General features: G+C 38.0%; 1 protein-coding gene and 1 non-coding gene across 7 annotated transcripts; one reads left to right on the top strand and one right to left on the bottom strand.

Moving 5' to 3' along the window:
- The first annotated feature begins 1,794 nt into the window (after positions 1-1,794).
- On the top strand, positions 1,795-19,309 carry LOC131308696 (pleiotropic drug resistance protein 3-like). 6 transcript variants are annotated; one of them, XM_058335678.1, is made up of 25 exons: positions 4,732-5,823; positions 6,092-6,215; positions 7,585-7,670; positions 8,265-8,349; positions 8,939-9,098; positions 9,226-9,302; positions 10,018-10,071; positions 10,182-10,272; positions 10,462-10,763; positions 10,845-11,126; positions 11,242-11,555; positions 11,779-11,939; positions 12,011-12,114; positions 12,440-12,593; positions 12,677-12,808; positions 12,943-13,016; positions 13,102-13,434; positions 13,546-13,836; positions 14,475-14,558; positions 14,683-14,816; positions 15,576-15,800; positions 16,008-16,179; positions 16,404-16,459; positions 16,552-16,658; positions 18,991-19,309. In XM_058335678.1, exons 1-25 carry the CDS (start codon positions 5,444-5,446, stop codon positions 19,104-19,106), a joined length of 4,098 nt encoding a protein of 1,365 aa, XP_058191661.1. In that variant the 5' UTR covers positions 4,732-5,443; the 3' UTR covers positions 19,107-19,309. The 6 variants fall into 6 exon arrangements, with proteins under 6 accessions (XP_058191663.1, XP_058191664.1, XP_058191660.1 ...); XM_058335680.1 differs by lacking the exon at positions 4,732-5,823 and adding an exon at positions 1,795-4,260 and having other exon boundaries at positions 16,404-16,658; XM_058335681.1 differs by lacking the exon at positions 4,732-5,823 and adding an exon at positions 1,797-3,507 and having other exon boundaries at positions 16,404-16,658.
- On the bottom strand, positions 18,633-18,740 carry LOC131309027 (small nucleolar RNA snoR100). Its single transcript, XR_009194701.1, has one exon. It is a non-coding gene; the product is annotated as a small nucleolar RNA snoR100 (small nucleolar RNA).
- Positions 19,310-22,071: the final 2,762 nt, after the last annotated feature.

The following is a 22,071-nucleotide window of genomic DNA, read 5'->3' as shown; positions in this document are numbered from 1 at the left end:
AAATGATATTGGTACCACTGCTTGACAGTGGACGATTTGCAGAAAACGAAGAATATGTATAACTTCAATTTCAACCAACTAAAGCACAAATTTGGCACACAATCAACCCATAAACATGTAGAGAGAGTAAGAATTCCCTACCTCGCCTTGGAGAATGAAACCCAACAGGATTTGATCGAGTCCTAGCCTTGAAATTCGAAATCCTCCGAGAATACTCCTCTCCGAGCTATATCCAACGAGATACGGGCTCAATAACATGAATGGATGAAGGATTGAAGATTATTTGTCTTGGGTTTTGAGTGAGGAGTGAAGTTTTGGGTGTTGGAGGAGGAGAGAGAGAGAGAGAGTGCCGAGAGAAAGGGAGAGATCGGGAGTGAGAGAGAGAAAGTGAGGAGTATTTTACTCCTCTACATACACACCCACACATATATATACTACCCACACTTCAAATTGCACATGCACCCTCCCACAAACAATTCTATCACATTCACCCCAATTCATTTAAACTCAATAAAATTCATATTTTCCTTAATTAAAATACTTAATAAATCTTTTATTAAGTTTTTCAAAAATACGGGTCCTTACACAGACTTTGACTTCTTTTCCCACTAATTTCCCAATCGATGATAGTTTGATCTCAAGTGACGGAGACAGTAACGATGGTAAGCATGTGGGGGCCTCCAATCATATCCTGAATCATCCTCCAGCCATGACATGAGGTCGGAGTGCCTGTCTGAAATGAGACACAAGCCTTGTCGTTTGGTTACGAAGTGTCTTATGCAAGTGAGGAACCATCCCCAATTGTCCCTATCCTCCTGTTGGACCAAGCAAATGCAATCGGCATTATTTGGTTCTTAGCGTCTTGAGTGACTGCAACAAGTAACGGCCCTTTGTATCTTCCCGTGAGAAAGGTTCCATCAACAGAAATTACAGGCCGAGAATGTTTGAACCCTTCAATTGTCGATGCGAATGCTCAGCATAGTCTGTCAAATGTGGCACATCCTGGTAACCCTGAATCCTTGTATAACAACAGTGTGCGCATACCCGGATTGGCTCGTTCGAGGACTTGTAGGAATATTGGGTGTGTTGCGTGAGACTGATCCCAATCCCCGTGCAGACGCGATATAAATAACTGCTTAGCTGTCCATGTCTTTGAATACGATGACATGTATCCCTTTGTTAACTTTTTAATGAATAACTGCAGCGTTTTGATCTTCGTACTGAAGTTTGATTCGATAATTTCGGTCATCTCATTTGCCATGTAACGGGCATTAAGCATTGTGTGAACTTGGGTAACATTCACAGCCAAGCATGAGTGAGGCCCCGTATATTTCGTGACTTTTCCACATGTCTGAATTAGGGTTAGAAATATAGCTCATTTTCAAGAATGTATAACATTCAAGAATGTGTTTTTAGGGTTAGAAATATATCTCATTTTTAAAAGGAACTATTAGGGTTTTTTAGGGTTAGAAATATAGCTCCTTTTCAGAATGAGCTATTAGGGTTAGAAATATAGCTCATTTTCAAAAGGAACTATTATGGAGAAGGAGCTTTTAGGGTTAGAAATATAGTTCATTTTTAAAATGAGCTATTAAGGTTAAAATTATAGCTCCTCTTGAAAAGGCAGAACTTACGTGGCGGCCACATGACACCTAACCACTATAACGCCTTTTGAAAAGGAGCGATGGCCTATTTTTACAATACGTTTAGAAAGATGGGTATTCTTCCAATTTAATTACAAATTTTGGCCATTTCGGCCAAAAACTCCAAACCCTTGCTCCCCATTCTCATCCACTGCAATTCCTTCACCAAAAACCCATCATTTTTCTGAAGTGTGCTTTCTTCCAAGGGGAAAGAGATTTGGTAATCGATTTTCAGTGTTCCATGGGTGCTAATTCGACTAGATTTCCTGATAGGGGAAGTTAATTGAGGGTGAGATTAATGTACAAATTCTGACAAGTGGGGCTGCGAAATCAAAAGTGTTTAGGTTGCTTGCGTAAGTGTGGTTTTTGACGGATCCTTTTTATAGAAAAATGGGGGATGGTTTGCTTGGAGTCCATGTCAATGAGGTTCGCCCGTGTAGGGAAGCAGCCAACGGCTTCCAATACGGACTCAGGTTGTTCAGTCCTGTGTCAATTCCATCCGGTCCGGTCCAGTCCAGTTTCGTTTTCGTGGGCCCATCGTGGGATCAGATTGGAGCCGTTCCTTTTGTGGAACTCGTAAGGTTCTTGATAGAAAAAATGATGTTATCTAAATACCGATTAATGACTTATTGGACACATATATCTTGGAAAAATGCAATGTGCACACTGAATTGGACCTGTTTGTTTCAAGAAAAATGTGTTCCGGTGAGTATCGATCGGCACTCATTCTTGATTTTTCGCATAGTTCTTGAAGAACTTGACAAGCCCGGGATGAGCTCACAAAAACCGAAACCTAGACCGGGCTGGATGGGATTAACACTGTAGTCCCTCCAATACATCTGTGTCTCGACATGTGCGCACAACTTTCTCTATTACGCCTATTAGATCCAACTGTATATTTTTAGGGCTCACATGCTGCGTTGTATGTTTTGGGGGTGTTCTGTGTTTTGGTATGTAGAATTATTGAAATAAATGATTGTGTTATTTTATAACCTAGTAGTGTCAAGATAATGTGTCAAAGGATAAACTTTTACCACTTGCAAATATATTATTTGGCCTGCTTGGCAAGAGAAAATAATGAAAAGTTTTCCCCCAACATGACATAATTTTAGTCATTTTATTAAAGTGGTGTGATTTGTCAAATGTACACGGGTACATAATTTTTTTTTTATTCTTTTGCCCTAATTGAAAGAGCTAGTTGAGATCTTTAAATTGGTGCCAAAAGTACATTATAAATGAAGATGTTGTTTAGTATTTTGATCCAAAAAATATCTCAATTTTTTCAAACATCTAATGTTATGCTATGGAAAGGGTACAATTTAATCCCTTCAAGGCAGTCTTGTGAGTTCATGAAGGAAAATCTGCACAACGTAGAGAAATCCGGTAATAAAAGACGAGTTGGGCAGTTAGTAGCTGTACAGCCCCTTTGAATACCTAGGGGAGAATCATAATTGATCATGTTTTCTCACCATTTTGTTTGCATAGACAAAATACAAGGGAGAATGGGTTTCTTAAATTTTCACACCTGTCTTGTTTTTCCAGACAACGTAATAGAAAAGAAAAGAAGGAAAGTATTAAAGTACCTCGTGTTCATTTAACTTCATATTCTGTTCACAAAATAAATGCATCAAGGAAGTCAATAACAGTAAATGGCAGTGGTAGAGGGAAGAAGATGGAGTGAAGGTAAAGTAGACGAGTATGGAATTTACTGTAATGGTTTGTGTTCCGGCACTGGTTCTGTTCAATGGAGGGCAGCATCCTCGCTGTGCTGAATGCATCCCTGATGCTGCGATTCAGACCAGGGTCTTTGAACGGGATAGAGCAGTTCCACTCTGGCATTGCAGTCCTCTGCCATTGTGGCTAGGTACATTCCTTGCCCACGTTAGTTGACTAGTGAATATCCAATCATTATGATGTTGTCTGGTTTAAAGTATTGACTAAACAAGTCCGATTGATTCTTTGCCCATCTCATCTGTATTTGACATCACACAGCTTATTTTAATTGGTGGCGTGGGAATGTTGGCAAAATGCGATTTGGAATGATTAGTATTGGGTTTTTTTTTTTTTTTAAGCTTCTTGTATTCTACTATTGATTTCTTTTTTGAAGTTGATTTTATGGTCATGTCGATTGGCAGTCGGTAGCAAGGTATAAAGGGCCTCATCGGATGAGTTCTTTTGTTGTCCCCAAAAGAGGAGGGCTGGCCCTGCCCTTGGATTGTTACAATGTAGTTTCTTGACCGTTTGCTAGCTCTAGAATCTATCCTATCCAAAGCCCCATATTTTGCTCTGACATCTAGTATCTTTCAGATTTGTCAAAGAGCTTTTACTTCAGTTATTAGACTTGATAGTTATGATCATCCACTAATGCATGGCCTCAGACTCAGGGTGTATTATTCATAGGTTCCATCAAATCATGCATTCCCTTTTCACTCCAACTAGAGTTTATTACAGATTAGCCTAAGATGTATTAAATTAGAGCTCCTCCAGAAATTTTAACATGCTTTACATTTTCACTCGTTTATGCTAATATGCTAAATATGGTCATTAACAGATCAGATGGTGAAGAAGGATTTATGTGGCCGACCCGAATGGACACACAATGGGTTGGATTGGTTTGGTTAGTCTAATGTGTTCCAGTATCCTAATACCAATGCTGTTCTAGTGATTTTCTATGGCTGATGTGGTCAACAGCATCATCTTATCTTGCCAATTAAGTCATATTTGTCAAATCATCTCCTTTCCAGTACTCCTTTTCCCTGGCTGATGTGGTGCACTTGAAGGTAACGTGGGCATACTCATGACTAATTCACTTTAATAAAATGTCTCTGGCCTATTTTCATCCCGGTTGCCACTACACAAATGGATTAGCTAGTTTCGAAAATATTGTTCTGTTGACTTTTCATTGGTAGAGTTCATCTTTCTGGCAACAAGGACATCCGCTATGCTTGCTTGTAGATAGTCAACTCTTAATAAACTTATGAAGTTAGGTGTTAAGTACTATCGCTCCGCCTAATTATGCTTGTGCCGAAATATTTGACTCTTAGTTGCACAAAACGGGGGTGGGATCTGGGAGGAGGGGGCGGTAGAGTAGGGGAGCGGAGGATTATAGAAGCTCCTCGTTTGGGAGCACTAGGGGGAGCGTATAGGAATAATTTAAAAATAATACTATAATTCATAATCCGTGTCCCTTGTAAATAGTTTTCATCAATTTTAAATAAGTTTTGTGTTTATACTGAGTACTTGAGCAAATTTTGGGTTAATATTTGTTCGTACCTGATTAATACTTGATGTCTACGTCATGGGGTGCAATTGTCAAACGATGTCAGTGTTGTTAAAGTAGGTGCCTTGGTTTATGATCGAGATGCTAAAGTTAGTTTTATGGAAATTTTTTAACTCCGAGGATAAAGCATTTGTTTAACTGGAAAGTCAACTCCCTTCCCATTGTAGCATGAGTTCGTTGAGTACTTGAGCATTTTGCTTGGGGCATGGGCAACAGGCTCCAAATACAAGCAACTGAAACACTTCCTTTCCTCCTCCTGTCAGGTTGACTTCTTGTTATATCAACCACATCATTCACTGTATTAGCATCTTCAACTTCTTTGTTAAGAAAAATAAGCTGGATGCATGGCCTTACCTCGCGAATCCTTTTAGTCTAAAGCTAAGGATAAGAGTGCACGCACACGCATGCACGCACGCACACAATGTGTGTCTTTATACGTCTGTAATTTTATGTTTCGTGTGTGTGCCTACCTTTTGTTCTTGCCCTACCATCCACTTGAGTCTCTCCCAGTTCGTGTAGTATGGCTCAATTGGTTGGTAAGGATGAGATAGAGTTACTCGGAATTGAGGTGGCGGAGATAGGAAAGAGTTTGAGATCATCGTTGCGGTGCCCTACCTCGAGTTTCAGAAGTAGTTCAAGGTTGACTTCTATAAAGGATGATGTTGATGATGAATGTGCCTTACAGTGGGCTGAGATTGATAGACTGCCTACATTTGAGAGGTTGAGATCTTCTTTGTTTGATGATAGCGATGGAAACAAAGTTGATGTTCCAAGAAAAAGGATAGTTGACGTTACTACGCTTGGTGCTCTAGAACGGCACATGTTTGTTGAAAAACTCATCAAACACATTGAGAATGACAACCTTCGACTGTTGCAGAAAATGAGAAGCAAAATAGACAAGTAAGCTGTTATTTGGTAATTTATGGATACCCCCATGCCTATAGTCATGCACACACACAAGCCCACAGTTGCATACAGACACACATCTACAAGAAAAGCGAGTGCCAACAATGACTGGCTGGATAAAGAATCTGTTCCAATTTCTCTTTCGTATAATGCCTATCCATCCTCACTGTTGGCTCTTCTGTTTCATCTCTAGTTGTCTGTGTAGAAATATTTGTTCATGATTGCCTTTAATGATCTACTGATCGGATACTGATTCTGGTAGGGTTGATGTAGAAGTGCCGAGAGTAGAAGTCAGATATAACAATCTGCGAGTTGAAGCAGAGTGTGAGGTGGTTCGTGGCAAGCCGCTCCCAACTCTATGGAGTTCACTCAAAAGCACTGTACTTGTAAGTATCTAATTTCTTCAAGTAAATTAAAGCTTTCCTAGTCATATGTAATCAATTTCGGTTGTTTTCTCTGCCTGCCACTGGCTTCTGTCTTGACTGTGGAAAAGGGTTAACTGATATGAATTGATTCTAGACCCATAAAAGATTGTACTGTTAGACTTGTCCCACATCGCTCATCTAAGCCACCCAAACTTGGTTAATAAATTCTAGAGGCTACTCCACCTATTGCCAATTGGTTTTAGGTTGGAACCCTCCAAGAAATCTAACATGTACTTCACCTGCTAAATTTCAATCCTGCTCATGTCAATTATTATGTTCTGATGTTTACGGTTTAATTTTTGAGAAAGTATTATTAAGTTGGACATTTTCTAACTTCAAATCTGTTGGCTGGTTGATATGAATGGGTAATACTTGATCTACATAAATCTCTTCCTTTTCCCAATTTTAACGAACTCATTACTAGGCCAAGTGTGAAATGAGTTTTTGTGCTTTTGAATGTGACCTCACACTTGTATTTCCATTTTAAGACAAAAGGGGTTTGATCGTAAGTCAAATGTTGGGTGGTTCTTAGGGTTTAGCCTACATATCTTCAAACCATGACTCCAATCCGAACCAGTCAAACTCAGCGATTTGGTTCAGTGTTTCAGTCGAGTGGCATGGCCTCGGGTTTAGAAAGTCAAAAACCAAATCAAAGGGTTTGGTTTATGGATATACGTCAATGATTTTGCTTCCAAACCGACTCAAACTGCAATTAAATGTGTGTTACACAACCGCATATAATAATAACTTTTATGGGGGAACACCCTTTAGAATTAATTCATACAGAAACATTTATTGGATTTTTATAACGTTGGGTGACTTTTAATTGAATTCATTAGAAATATGTTTTGATGTAATAATTTCATACAATTTCTGAGAGCTGCAAAAGATATGTGAACATGATATCACAACTTGAAACCGAACCATAGTCGAATGGTTTAGATTGGTCTGGTTCTATGAGTCTTACAGATTAGCTTGGTTCTTGAAGTCTTCTTCTTCTTCTTCTTCTTTTATTTTTATTTTTTTCTTTGCGGCAGTGGTTCTTGAAGTCTTTAATCCATAGCAGTTGGTTATGGTTCTTGGTCTAGTGTAAAATTGAAGCAATTCAATCCATCCTCCATCTGGTGGTTCTTAGGTCCACAATGGAGTTTTAACTCGCCAAATACCAAAAAATGTACCATGTCTTGATTGACTGGCTATTTTGTTGCGTAAACAAATAAATGGGTCCATGTGTTGGGTAAATTATGCCCAAAAGGAGCACTTGGTTACTTGATCCACCATTGTCCCTGTCCATGCGGGACTTGATTAAAGTATTCATTTTTCTTAACAGGAATGTGCCAAGCTACCAGGTTTGAAGACGCCGGAGGCGAAGATAACCATTATTGATGATGTCAGCGGTATCATTAAACCTGGAAGGTGTGATCAATTGGAAGCTTGATATAAGTTCATATTACTATACTCCACTTGCCATAGAAGTGAATATTATCCCTTCAAAGTGAATGGATATATCTTAAGGACACAGAAATCAAAATTTAATTTGAACTCTTTAATTTTTTCGACTAATCAAACCACAATTCAAGCCCCAATGTTCATGTGTTGCTATTGTGATTTGGCCTTTGATTGGAGGTTCCACTTTATTGGCCAATTGTTTCCTTCATATCTCAAAACTGTATGTGGTGAATAATTTGTAAATTTGCAGGTTGGACCAATACGTGTGAATGCACTTTACATTGGGCATGTATAACATTATCGAGTTGTAAGGTTGGATTATTGATTAAAACTCAAATGAATTTCATTTGGTAACCAAACATATTGTGGATTCAAGTTGCTGTAATGCTTAATAAACTCCCATTCTCCAGGTCTTCGAATATGTGTGCCTTTGTTATGCTTTTGCAGGAAAGATACTTGTATTAGGTTTTATAAGCCTAAGAAGAAATCATTCTCATCAATTGTTTCCTTGAACATGTTACATTTTATCAATCTACTCAAGTTGACCTATCATTTCTGCAGGATGACTTTGTTGCTTGGTCCTCCAGGATGTGGCAAGACTACTTTATTGAAAGCACTTTCTGGAAATTCAGACAAATCTCTCAAGGTACCGTATTTTTACACCACCAGTAAAGCTCGGCCATCTGCTTGGCTTAAGAACTTGAGTTGGGGGTTTATTTTATGAGGTCTTATTTTAAAAGGTTAGGTAAGTGATTCTTACATATTGTATATTGTACACGTCTGAACAGAAGAAACACACACTATATACTTCCATTCAAGTTTATGATACACGTTTACGTTCTCTTACATGAACCTTGGATTTTGCTGGTCTTGTCAAGAATAGCTTCTAAGCATCACCCATTAGTAAAGAGAACAAGATCTCATTGGGTCTACTCTGGGAGTCTGGGAGAGGTTTTACCTTTGAGTTGATGAACAATGGAAGAATTGCGCTTATTCTTGTGCCTAATGTGGATGATGAATTGCATAAAACACATGCTAATTTGCCCATAAGAAACAAGATGTAACCATGGTTGTTGAATTTATTAATTCACTTAATGTATTGAGTATGTATGGCTAAACATTCTACACACTACTTGATAGATTAAACCCTAATTTGGTAGTTTTCAAGAGCTTCTTCCATTTATAATTCCTCCATTTGAAAGTACTTTCTATTTGTTCATCCTGTCCTGCAACAGGTTGTAGGGGAGGTTTCTTACAATGGATACAAAATGGAAGAGTTCATTCCCCAGAAAACTTCTGCTTATATAAGTCAAAATGACCTACACATCCCTGAAATGACTGTGAGGGAAACACTTGATTTTGCAGCTCGCTGTCTGGGGGTTGGAAGCCGACCAGGTATGCGGCCTTGAGAAAACAAAGAATCATTTCATTTGTTTTCTTTTTCTCTGGTAAATTTTGTTTATTGGTTCCGTGTAATTTGATGGTACTAATAGAAATTATGTAAATTGTTTTTCATGCCCAGAGATTATGGTTGAGGTCAGCAGAAGGGAGAAACAAATAGGAATTATTCCGGACCCAGATGTAGATACTTTTATGAAGGTGTTGTTAGTGTCTCTATCTTATTTTCCCCCTTGTTTCTGGTGTTGCCAATTTGCATCATAAGCAATAGAGTGTCGTTAGTCTACAATGTTACCTCGAGGGAAGCTGCAGCCTGCTTTTGTACAGGTTTTTATTGGTTATATAAGGAATACGATGACATATGATAATGTTAAAATCTCTCTCTCTCTCTCTCTCTCTCTAAACATATGTATAAGTATATGCATAAACCAAATTGCACCGAGAATTTGTAATTACCTTCCCCAAATTCAATGTTAGAGTATTACAAGACTAAAGAGGGGCGGAAATTAGCCAGCTTAATCTTTGCCAAAAACATCTGTGTTTTGGCAATATTTCTAACATAGCATATAGTAGAACTGCATAATAGTTGATGATCATGTTCTGTAACAATTATGATCAGGAGCTCGTTAAAATTAAACAATAAACTAGACTTAGGAGTTAGGACCATGACAGTAGTTGTGCGGCTGATAATGTGACAAGATGGTATGTCTGTCTTTAGCCGATATCAACTTCTTGATGGGCAGTTTCTTTAATGTGTGCAGGTCAAGAACTTGATTACATACATTAGAAGCATCTAAAACAGCAGGCGGATATAAAATTCATGCAAAATGTTTAGGTCGTTAGCTGCATTTTTTTGGTATCCTTAATATAAGTGATTTAGCTTATCTGATATCATGTATGTGTTTTCTTTTTCCAGGCAATCTCTTTTGAAGGACAGAGGACTACTCTTCAGACTGACTACATTTTGAAAGTGCGTTAAGTAGCTCTTTCAGCAAAGCTAGCATTGATATTCTTCTTTGTCATTGCTTGTAAAATGTTTCACCCATTGTTTATTCTCCCGTCATTTCCATGGTAACTCAGATTTTGGGACTTGATACATGTGCTGACACGTTGGTTGGAGATGCCATGAGAAGGGGTATCTCAGGTGGTCAGAAGAAGAGATTGACTATAGGTAGTCTTCCTAATTATCTTTTCTGGATATGGAATACGGGGAGTTTGAATGCTTGATTTTGATGCAATTCAACTCACGACTGCACCGTGTTTCAATTGGTGCAAGCCTTTTTGCAAAATATTTCCACTACCTTTCAAGGATGTGCATTTAATCTATAAATAAGGAAACAATTTTGTTGGTATTTTGCAGGCGAGATGATTATCGGTCCTACAAAAGCTCTTTTTATGGATGAGATATCAAATGGCTTGGACAGTTCCACCACATATCAAATTGTTGCTTGTCTTCAGCAGCTAGCGCATATCACAGATGCTACTATTCTCGTGGCACTTCTTCAGCCAGCACCAGAAACATTTGATCTCTTTGACGATGTAATGTTGATGGAAGAAGGAAAGATTGTGTATCATGGACCCCGTACTCATGTTCTAAAATATTTTGAGGATTGTGGATTTAGATGTCCTGAAAGGAAAGGGGTGGCAGACTTCCTTCAAGAGGTAAGTTTATCATCGCGCATATGGAATTCTTCCTTGAGCTCTTGGTTTCTTCAATGGCGTTACATCTTGACTCCATTTCAGGTTATATCTAGAAAAGATCAAGCCCAATATTGGCACCAAGCTGAACCGTCTTGGAGTTACATTTCTGTTGATTTGTTTTGCAACAAATTTAAGGAATCTTATCTCGGGAAGATGGTAGATGAGGAGCTATCAAAACCATTTAAGAAGTCTCAGAGCCATAAGAATGCAATTTCGTTCAGCAAGTATTCACTTTCAAAGTGGGCGCTCTTTAGAGCTTGCTTGGCAAGGGAATACCTTCTCATGAGGAGGGATTCTTTCATTTATGTATTCAATTCAGCTCAGGTTATAATCGGCGGTTTATTATTCCTCACCTTCACTTTATTATTTAATATTTTTTTTATCCTTTTGCCTAAGGCCCTGTATAATAGCATACAAAAGTTTCAATTCTTCTTTGCAGCTTGTTATCTCAGCATCTATCACAATGACTGTATTCTTGAGAAGTCGGATGGGTGTTGATGCCATTCATGCAAACTCGTATCTGGGTGCTTTGTTCTTTGCTCTCCTCATTGTTTTTTATGATGGTTTTCCGGAGTTATCCATGATTGTTGCAAGACTTGCCATTTTGTACAAACAGAGAGACCTGTACCTCTATCCAACGTGGTCATACACAATCCCATCCACCATTCTTAAGATTCCTGTTTCACTTTTGCAAGCTCTATTTTGGACTTCTCTTACTTATTATGTCATAGGATACAGCCCTGAGCCTGGGAGGTTAGTTTTACTGGACATCTAATTTGCATTCCTTCAAATTTGAATTTGATTTGAGGAAGTTATCTTTGTATATTTCTACTCAACTACTCCGTAATTTAAGTCAGTTATCATTGATTACACATCTAGGTACCAAGCTTCATTGGTACTTCAAATTACACATTCCCTCCATGGAAAAGTTAAACTTGATGGGATTTTGTTTTCTACCATTGCCTCTGTATCTTAGGTTCTTCCGACAGTTCATTCTACTTTTTGCTGTGCACTTTGCCGCAACATCCTTGTTTCGTTTCTTGGCATCTATTTTCCGCACCATGGTTGCTTCTACAACAGCTGGTACTTTGTCGATATTAGCTTCCATTTTATTCAGTGGCTTCATTATCCCAAAATGTAAGTTTTCATGGCATCTTTCAACTTTGAGTTTTGAACGACACAAATTTAAACCCTCTTGTTGCTCTCAGCCTCTATGCCAACTTGGTTGAAGTGGGGATTTTGGGTTTCGCCATTGACTTATGGCGAGGTAGGCCTTGCTGTAAATGAATTTCTTGCTCCAAGATGGCAAAATGTGAGTATCTAGCTAGACCGAATCTGTTGCTTCCTCCATTTAACAAAATTTGGAGCTGCATTTTTTCTTTGCGCCCATGTTCAGTGAATTTAATGCTGATATTGTGGTGCACTCATTTTTCTAAAACATATATGCTGAGGTCCTGAGGACCGAGGTCCATTTAGATAATATTAGTCAATTTTCCATATCAGTTGTCATAATTAACAACTTCAACAAGTGCAACAAGATGTCTCAGTTTATTGGATGGATGCCAGTATGGAAAGAACACTGGCACTTTTTCACTACATCACCTTATTCATTCTCTGCTCTCCCATATCTTTTGTAGACATTGGCGGGTAATACAACAATAGGGAACGAAGTACTTCAAAGCCGTGGACTTCACTTTAGGGGATACTTCTTCTGGCTATCACTTGGTGCCTTACTTGGGTTTTCAATACTCTTCAACATTGGATTTACCTTGGCATTAACCTTCTTAAACCGTAAGTTCATATTTTGATTATATGAACACAAACAAAAATAACATTGTGATATGTGCTCGTTCCATTTCAAAATGAAAATCCAGCTCCTCGTTCTCATGCTATTATTTCAAATGAAAAGCTCTTCCAATTACAAGGAAGTGAAGATTCCTCCAATGGTGCCAATAAAAAAGCGAAGTCAAAGAGCTACCAGAAAACTACGTCAAAACCTCATAAAGGTCATATTTTTGCATTGTTCATCTTTCTAGTCTAATTAGTTTTGAGCATTGCTTCAAATGATCCCTTCCTTTGTTAATCGTACTTTGAGTTTATTCCTCCGCAATTAACAAGGGTGACTAATCCAATTTTGCAGATCGGCTGGTTTTACCTTTTCAGCCCCTAACTTTAGCATTTCAAGATGTGCAATATTACGTTGAAACCCTTTCGGTATTCACATAAGCCCTTTGGTAGTTAGATATCAAGAGTAATCAGAGGATCTTAGCTTAGTTGATTTCCATTTGATTGATCTCAGGCAATGAGAGAAAAGGGTTTCACTCAGAAAAAACTCCAACTTCTTAGTGATATTATGGGTGTGTTAAGGCCTGGTGTTCTTACGGCGTTGATGGGTGTCAGTGGAGCTGGTAAAACAACCCTTTTGGATGTTCTTGCTGGAAGGAAAACTAGTGGCACTTTTCAAGGGGATATTAGAATTGGAGGATATCCTAAGATTCAAGACACTTTTGCTAGGATATCGGGTTACTGTGAGCAAAGTGACATTCATTCCCCACAAGTTACAGTAGAGGAATCTGCCGTTTATTCTGCTTGGCTACGTCTTCATCCTGAAATTGATTCAAAAACTAAATATGTATGACCTCTGTCCACATGAGTTTATATGTTAGAAGTTCTCTGTACTCAGTGATTCTTCTAAAATGGTTGAAGACTATCTCATTTTTATAGGTGATGCATTTGTTCACAGGAATTTGTGAGAGAGGTCTTAGATATCATGGAGCTTGATGAAATAAGAGATTGCTTGGTAGGAATGCCTGGTTTGACTGGTTTATCAACTGAACAACGAAAGCGTCTTACAATAGCAGTGGAGCTTGTCGCTAACCCCTCCATTATTTTCATGGATGAACCTACAACTGGATTGGATGCAAGGGCAGCTGCAATTGTTATGCAGGCCGTAAAGAAAGTGGCTGAGACGGGAAGAACAATTGTTTGCACCATTCACCAACCAAGTATTGACATATTTGAAGCATTTGATGAGGTAGGAAACCAATTAGCGTACTATTTTTACTCGGGACATAGTCAACTTTGAAATTGAACTGAGATAAAATTTTGAACCGTAAGCTATTTCATTGGGTCAGTTTATATGGAATTTTGCTAAAAGAATAAATGGACAAAAAAAGAAGCTATTTCATTGGAAATTGCAACTAGTAGAATTTGTTGACTCTGTGTTATGTACATGCCGGAAAACATTCCGAATCGTCATGTAATAACAACAAATCTTCCCGATCAAGAAAATTTATTGAAAGTGGTGAACACAGTGACAAATTTGAGAACCTACTTTTTTGTTGGTTCAAGCCTTCCAGGTTTAACTGTTATTTTTGGCGGTGGTGTTGTACTTACCACATTAGTGCTGTGAGACATAGTATACTTGTGGGCTTAACCTCTAACAACTTGAGCTTTCATTGCAGACTTGAAACCGTTTCCTAACATTGTATCAACAGCTTAGTTCTCTCTTTTAAGATGTATTAGGGTTGTGGTACATACAGTAGTGAATAATCAAGACTTATTCAATATTAGTTTATGGAGGCCATTTAGTTCGAAATTTTTGCTATTGGAATTCCAAATGTACTAAAGCATAAACAAGTTACATTTAATACCCACTGGAATTTATTACAGTTAATTCTATTGAAAACTGGCGGGCGTATAATCTACTCTGGACCACTAGGTCATCATTCAAGCAGCGTCATCAAATATTTTGAGGTCGGTTTGCTCCATTATTACATGTCTTTTTTTGATATTTTTCCATCACTAATTGTACGGCTATGAGTGTGATATGAGAAAATTTCCTATGATTCAGCTTAGTTTCAATCATTTTGTCTAACAGGATATCTCCGGGGTTCCAACAATTAGAAATAATTACAATCCAGCAACATGGATGTTAGAGGTCACATCCACAGCAGCAGAAGCCGAACTTGCCATTGATTTTGCCCAAGTGTATAAGAATTCTATCTTGTATCAGTGAGTTCACTTGCTAACTTCTTTAATTGTTTCAAGTTGGGATAGTCATTATGGACTTGCTTGGCATGACTGCATCGTAATTTTTTTCAAAATAAGCATTTTATGAAGTTGTTTAGTCATGGCGACACTTTTCCCAGGATGTCTCGAAACTGTTCAGCTTTCTGTGGTCTTAACTCTTAAGGTGATCTTGGATTAGTTTCAGTTGCAAAATCAAAAGGTGGTTTTAGATAGATTTACCTATTTTGAGGTCATCGAAAACAGTGAATAGTTAACAAACTACTGGAAAACTCATAACATATGGAGACCTACATAGTCTATGTACTTGTGGTAAGGTGGTTCTGTGTTTGATGCAGCAATGTTAAAATTACTACTAAGTCGATAGCAGAAAGCTCATGATTTCTTATCACTGAGTTGCGGTAGTCTTACTAGCCTTTCTATTCTCGTTCTTTGCCTTTTTTTGTGCTTTATTTCCTACCTATTTTGACCCAATGGTTGGACAGTTGGACGTTATGGCAAAGACGGGATTGTCGTCTTTTTTTTTTAGGTAACTGGATTGTCGTTGATTGTGTCATTTAATCACTCTAATTTGGACACTAAACTGTGCTTTTATTGTCAGTCCTTCAAATAGGTGTATCAAAACTTTATTCATGATATCCCTATCGAAAAAAGAAAATAAATGTTCTTGCCTTCTTGGTACCCCATTGATTATTGTGATATTACTCCTTGTATAGAACTCATTTTTTAACATTGTGATTGTAGGAACAATAAAGCACTTGTAATTTCTCTGAGTACTCCTCCCAATTCAAAAGAGTTGCATTTTCCTTCCCGCTTCTCACAAAATGGTTGGGGACAGTTTACATCTTGCCTTTGGAAACAACACTTGTCTTACTGGAGAAGTCCTTCATACAACTTGATGCGCTCCATGTATTCGCTGATCACATCTTTGCTTTTTGGGATTCTATTTTGGAATCAAGGGAGGAAAATGTAAGTAAGCCGAATGAACAATGGTCTCAATGGACGAGAAGTAAAAATGGGCGCTAGATTTTTCCTAGACAAAGAATCATCATGAGACTGGTTCTTCCTTATTCTGGTGACCTATAAGAACTACATTAATAGGTTCTGGGATTTTATAAGTATGCTAATCAGTAGACTTCTACAAGTTTTTAACATAGATATCATTGTATTGGACAGAAATAACCAGCAGAGTCTTTTCAATGTACTTGGGGCAATGTTCGCTGCTGCAAATTTCTTGGGCACAAATAATTCTTCATCAGTTTTGCCATACGTCTCAATGGAGCGATCAGTTCTGTATCGGGAAAAGTTTGCAGGAATGTATGGCTCATGGGCTTATGCACTTGCTCAGGTAACCTCTTAAGAACGTAAAGCCTAGGTAATTCAGTCAAAGTGGTGGAATGTTTCCAAGGTTCTTTGGTACAACTTAAAACCTGACATCTAAATATACGATTGCCATGGCTCATAGGTGTCTCTATGTTTTCAATCATATCGAACACTTTATTGTATTTTCTTAATCAATAATTAATTACTAGCACCTCCTATGTTTTTGAATATGCCTGCATAATTTTGTAGGTCACAATTGAGGTTCCCTATCTCTTAGCCCAAGCAATTGCTTTTGCGATGATCACGTATCCAATGATTGGGTATTATTGGTCAACTTACAAGTTTTTCTGGTACCTCTACGTTGTATTTTGTACATTGTTGTACTTCACTTACCTAGGAATGATGGTTGTTGCAATCACACCGAGCTATCAAATGGCGGCAATTTTGCAGTCAGGGTTCTACATTACATTTTACTTGTTCTCGGGATTTCTGATTCCTCAACCGGTAAGCTACCAACCTTTTCTCTGTGCGGTAAACTGAGGTACCTTCCATTTAGATAACATTACTATTGATTGGGAGTACATTCTGTGGTGTGGTGAATCCCATGTCGAGACTAGATTTTCTACATTTGCCTCGATAATTCACTAGGAGAGTAAACTGGTACAATTTCAACTATGACCTTATTGAGATGAAGAGCATGGAAAGAACAATGTTTTTTTCTGAAATTGACTTGGAGCTTGTATTTAATATTGTATGATGGAGGATATGTTTCTTTACCACTAGCCAATTACCCTGCAAAAATCAAACTCAGTAGTGTGGCTACATACTTATGGTCAAAAGTATAAAGAAGTAGTTCTAAAGGAAAGACATTAAAGAATAATCTAACAAAAATCTAACCATTTCACACACTTCACAACTATCATATGGTCCCAGACTACAAATAAAAAAAATAGTTACTAATCCTTGTACTAGAAAAGACCGGCCAAAACTATCTAGCGAATCGTAATCTAACACTCGGTCATGCCTTTTGAACCACAAGCCACTTCTTCCAAGATTCTAAAACAATAAGATCCACCACAACATCATAAACAACTGCCTCCATGATTCTACATAAAAATAGTCAATACTTGTCTCAGTCTCCTCAACATATATACTAATCTACTACTTAGATCAACCATTGCTAGAAAAGAATCCCTAATGCTCAGAATGTCCTCAATACACAAATAGTTGTCCTTTTGCAAAGTTCATAGGGAGACAAATTGAGCATGATTGAAGGAGATTGTTGATGGCATTCGTGTAAAATAGATGGAAGGTGTGGGCATATTAATATAAATTAGAAGAATGTACCTCATCCATTAGATAAAAACAATCTAGACCGTTCTAACAAACTGTGTACAAAAGGGTCCCATTGGGAAGCGAAGTCCCCCATCACTTGGGTACCAAAGTAATATGACGTATGTAAGCGTGAGGGCACCCTCACTTCAATAACTAGCTTTTGGGGTTAAGTTCTACCCAAGACCGTGTAACATGGTATGAGAGCTAGGTACCAAATGTTGGGCCCGAAGTGCCCCTATAGATTTGGTTACACAATGTCACTCTCTGCGACCGCTCTAAAAATAGACTTACGGGTGCGATGTCGAATGTCATAAAAAACTTAATTGAAGCCTTCGCTAACACCAATTGGTTTTAGGAGAGATGGTGAAATAGCGGTCAAACAAGTGGTATCAGAGTCAGGAAATCATGGGTTCGAGTCACGGGAGCATCATCTTGAGGGAGGGATTGTTGGGCTCGGAGTGCCCCCATGGATTTGGTTATACAATGCCACTCCCTACGACCGCTCTAAAAATAGACTTGCGGGTGCGATGTCGAATGCCATAAAAGACTTAATTGAAGTCTTCGCTAACACTAATTGGTTTTAGGAGAGATGGTGGAAAAGCAGTCCGACACCAAAGATGGGTAGGGTGCGTGTCTCTAGCTTGCACATGGCAGGTCCTGCCGAGTAAGCATGCTCGGCATGAGGGAGGGTGTGAAGCAAAGTCCCACGTCGCTTGGGTACCAAAGTGATATGAAGTACTTAAGCATGAGGATATCCTCATTTCAGTAGCTAACTTTTGAGGTTGAGTTCTACTCAAAATCGTGTAACACACATACCCCCTCCCTTGTAATATATATAGATGTTTACAATGATATCCAAGTTGATTCACTATTTGGATTGTGGGTTTCTCGTGGGAAATCACATGTATGGACTCCATCATAAGATGATATCTAAGAAATATTAGGTTAAAACTAGAATAAGACAATAAACAACAACAACAACAACATAGCATAACCCATCTAGTTCCCAATCATTGGGGGTATGGGCAGGGATGATTGGAGACAGACCTAATCTTTGGCAATATATGCACAAAGTCACTGCTCTCAGAATACCACTGAAACAGTGGTCCCCCTAAACCTCCAAGAACCGAAGAGCTACAGGGACGTTTTGTTGTAGAACTGTGCCCCCAAATCAAAGCCAAATGGCATTAGAGAGGGCAGGCCTAGAGACCCAAATCAATTTCTGTGCACATTACCATGCTTCCTTCATTGATAGTCCAGAGTATCGGTGTGCACATTAGAACAAGACAATAAAGAATAATGATAATGATTTCTAACATATATATTAGTTACTGGTAACTTGCTCCAACTTCCAACTCAGTTGACTTCCAAATCTCCCCCTCCTAAAAGGCAATTACTTAGGAGGTTTTTGAACTGATGTTATTTCTTCTCAATGTTATTTCCTCCTCTTTATTTTCTCTCAATGTGACTGACCTAGTTGTATGTATATTGCCGCTTGCAGCAAATTCCCAAGTGGTGGGTCTGGATGTATCATCTTGCTCCGACATCTTGGACTCTAAAGGGCATGCTTACGTCACAATATGGAGACATACACAAGGAGATTACGGTGTTTGGTGAAACAAAAACCGTATCAGCCTTCTTGAGAGATTACTTCGGATATCACCATGATGAGTTACCCATTGTAGGAGTTGTTCTCGTTATTTACCCCATTGTTTTTGCTTCTCTATTTGCGTTCTGCATAGAGAAGTTAAACTTCCAGAAGAGATAGAGAATGTTTTGAACCCATAAGTTTTGTACTTGGAATGAATAGATTTGATCCCCGACTTCTTTTTTGTTGGTAAATAATTGATCCCTGACTTTATCCGCATAATAAGATCTTTCTTTATCCGCATAATAAAACCCACATTCCCAGGTGGGTTTTCTAGCTGGAAATCAAGCCTTTTGTTTAATACTACTATTTTAGAATTTCATGCGATCCGATTTATGTGGTTGCTTGGGCACCAAATATTGGCAGTTCTTTTTTAGGCCATATGAGATAATAGCAATTGCAACTCACAAGGGAATTGCAATATGGTACCTTGGATTCAATCCCAAAATTGATGGAAAGCTCTCAACAGAGAAGGTTACATCGCTCTCTCTGGTCATGAATGCAGGGGAAGGGTGTGCTTGTTGAATCTTCCCCTTCAATCTTATTTCCATGATCAGTAGAAGATGGGGATTCTGAATCTTTGATACTTGCCTAATCTGCTGACATATTGTCAATGGCACTGCTGGTCCAAGCACTCTGAAGAACTTATGTGCTTGCCCAGGCCTTGGTTTCCTTGAAGGTATTTAAAGATCTACTGTGTCTTTGGTCTTTGCTTTGGTTTTTTTTTTTAGTATAAGATGGGGAGATTTATTCCTTTGATACTGTTTAAGCCTTGACCAAAAAAAAAAAAGATCTTTCTTTCCCTTGCAAAGCACCCGAGAACTCGACTAGTAAGACAGGTTTCATCTCCAACAAAAAGTTTGCTACCTTTGTCTAATTTGGCACCACAACAGGATGGGGAGGAGCCATAACATGGTGGGTGTCATGGCCTCTGTTTTTTTAGGAACAAGGGTTGATAGGACACACAGAACATGGTTCATGATTGCCCTTCATGGACACTTTTCCGGACCATTTTCATGTATCATAACATTTTCCGTTAGGAACATCCCAAATACAGTATATAATATAAGTGTGATTCAATAATATGTCCTATTGATACAACCTAAAGTCTTTGTTATTAAGGTCAAATTGGAATAAAAAGTATTTAAGTATTTGAAGTTTGGGTTTTTTTCTCGTTTTTCGCTACTCATTAAATAGCTTTCCTCGTGTTACTTAGGATAGTCATTTTAGCACCCTGCTTTAAACATGTTACACTTTTCTCGTCAGAGGTTGTAAGAAAAAATAGGGAGAGTAAAATATTACTTCCTCCGTCCCTTTTCAAGTGTCTTGATTCGTAACTCTAACTTATTAAAAAGACATCATCATTACACTTTTCACATCAACTTTTTCCTACGCTTTCTTTACTTACCTATCATCATTACACTTTTATTCACTAACTTTTCAAAGTGAAATATATTTTTAGGGACAAAATAGACAATGCACCAACTTTTACCTCCTTAATTTTACAAAATGAACATTTATTAAGGGACAGCCCAAAATGGAATACTGGACACAAAAAAAGGGACGGAGGGAGTACAAATAATTTTCTTCTTCTTTAGATTTATCTTGCCAAGATTAATTAGTAATCAAAAAAAATTTAACACAACTCCAACCTAAATTCAAAACCAAAAAAACTGAAAATTAAACTTTTGCTAAAGTGGACCTTACACACGTAAGTGGGTTATTCCTATGATAAAAAAAATACTACTACGACAATTTGCAATGAATTATATGTAGGGAAAATGACGGTTCTGGATGTGTTTTGATAATTAATATCCGTCAAGGACATTTTTAGTATTAACAAATGTTCTCAGCATGTCTTTGATGGATATTAATTATCAAAACACATTCTTGGTTGTCATTTTCCCCTCTATGTACGTAAAACTAGAACTAAATCTTTCATTGTTGGGCTTTTACCCATTTATTTGGGCTTCTAGGCCCTATTTGTTTGAGCTTATTTTTTTTCTATCTAGGCTTTTAGGTCCATGGTTGTGAGCTTTATCTTAATTGGTTTTCCATTTTTTGTTTCTTGTCAAAATTGGGTTTGGGTCTCAGATGGACATAAGATTATCGTTAACTTTGTAGCTCTTGTTTAGGTCTTGGGTTATAGATATGATGTCATCACTCCTTCTCTTATTAATCTTTATAATAATTTCAAAGATTAATAAAAACAATTACCTTTCAAAAATGAAATAGAACTAAAAATCACATAATGCACTTCCGCGTAGAACATCCTTGGGGAGTGGGGACATATCCATTCCACACAACTCCCAAGTGAACCCCGCCAAAAAATACAGATGAGTGCTCATCTATGAGGTCACATGTTTCATTCTCATGCAGGTTAAATATTTCAAATCTTGGGGTCATTGGGAATTATGTCCAGTCGTTACCTTCATGGCCCTGAAATTAGTCGATGTGTGGATAAACTGATACGGACATTCAGTTATAAAAAAAAATATAGCTCGAATTATAGTACTAGTAGTAAATTAAGATAAAAAATGCTAAGGACACATACATTTGTACACATATCCTGCACATACATTTTTATGGGGCCCACCTCGGATCCCACCAATATGATCTGAACCGTTCATTATTTTTGAAATAATATTTAAAGAGTTCCTGTAAAAAATTAACTCGATAGGATATCGGTAAAAGCTTTTTCAGAAATCGCAGTGCGAATCAGACTGTTTCACCCTATGATTTCTGAAAAAATCCTTACCGATATCCTATCGAGTTGATTTTTTACGGGAACTCTTAAAAAATTATTTTAAAAATAATAAGCAGTTTGGATCATGTTGGTGGGACCCGAGGTGGGCCCCATAAAAATGTATGTGCAAGATATGTATCAAGTAGCATGACTGAATTAAGATCATTAAAAAAAGAAATCAGCTCCTC

The sequence above is a fragment of the Rhododendron vialii genome, chromosome 11a, assembly GCF_030253575.1.
Source record: "Rhododendron vialii isolate Sample 1 chromosome 11a, ASM3025357v1".
Lineage (NCBI taxonomy): Eukaryota > Viridiplantae > Streptophyta > Magnoliopsida > Ericales > Ericaceae > Rhododendron > Rhododendron vialii.
Note: the sequence above shows the minus strand (reverse complement) of the source record. Positions and strands in the feature narration are given on the sequence as shown.

What these genes read in the sequence shown, in the direction of transcription:
- LOC131308696 (XM_058335676.1), top strand. Translation starts at nt 5,444, where the DNA reads ATGGCTCAATTGGTTGGTAAGGATGAGATAGAGTTACTCGGAATTGAG. An exon ending in ATGTATTCAATTCAGCTCAG is followed by an intron (nt 11,127 to 11,241) that starts GTTATAATCGGC and finishes TCTTCTTTGCAG; the next exon opens with CTTGTTATCTCAGCATCTAT. An exon ending in AAGAATTCTATCTTGTATCA is followed by an intron (nt 14,817 to 15,575) that starts GTGAGTTCACTT and finishes TTGTGATTGTAG; the next exon opens with GAACAATAAAGCACTTGTAA.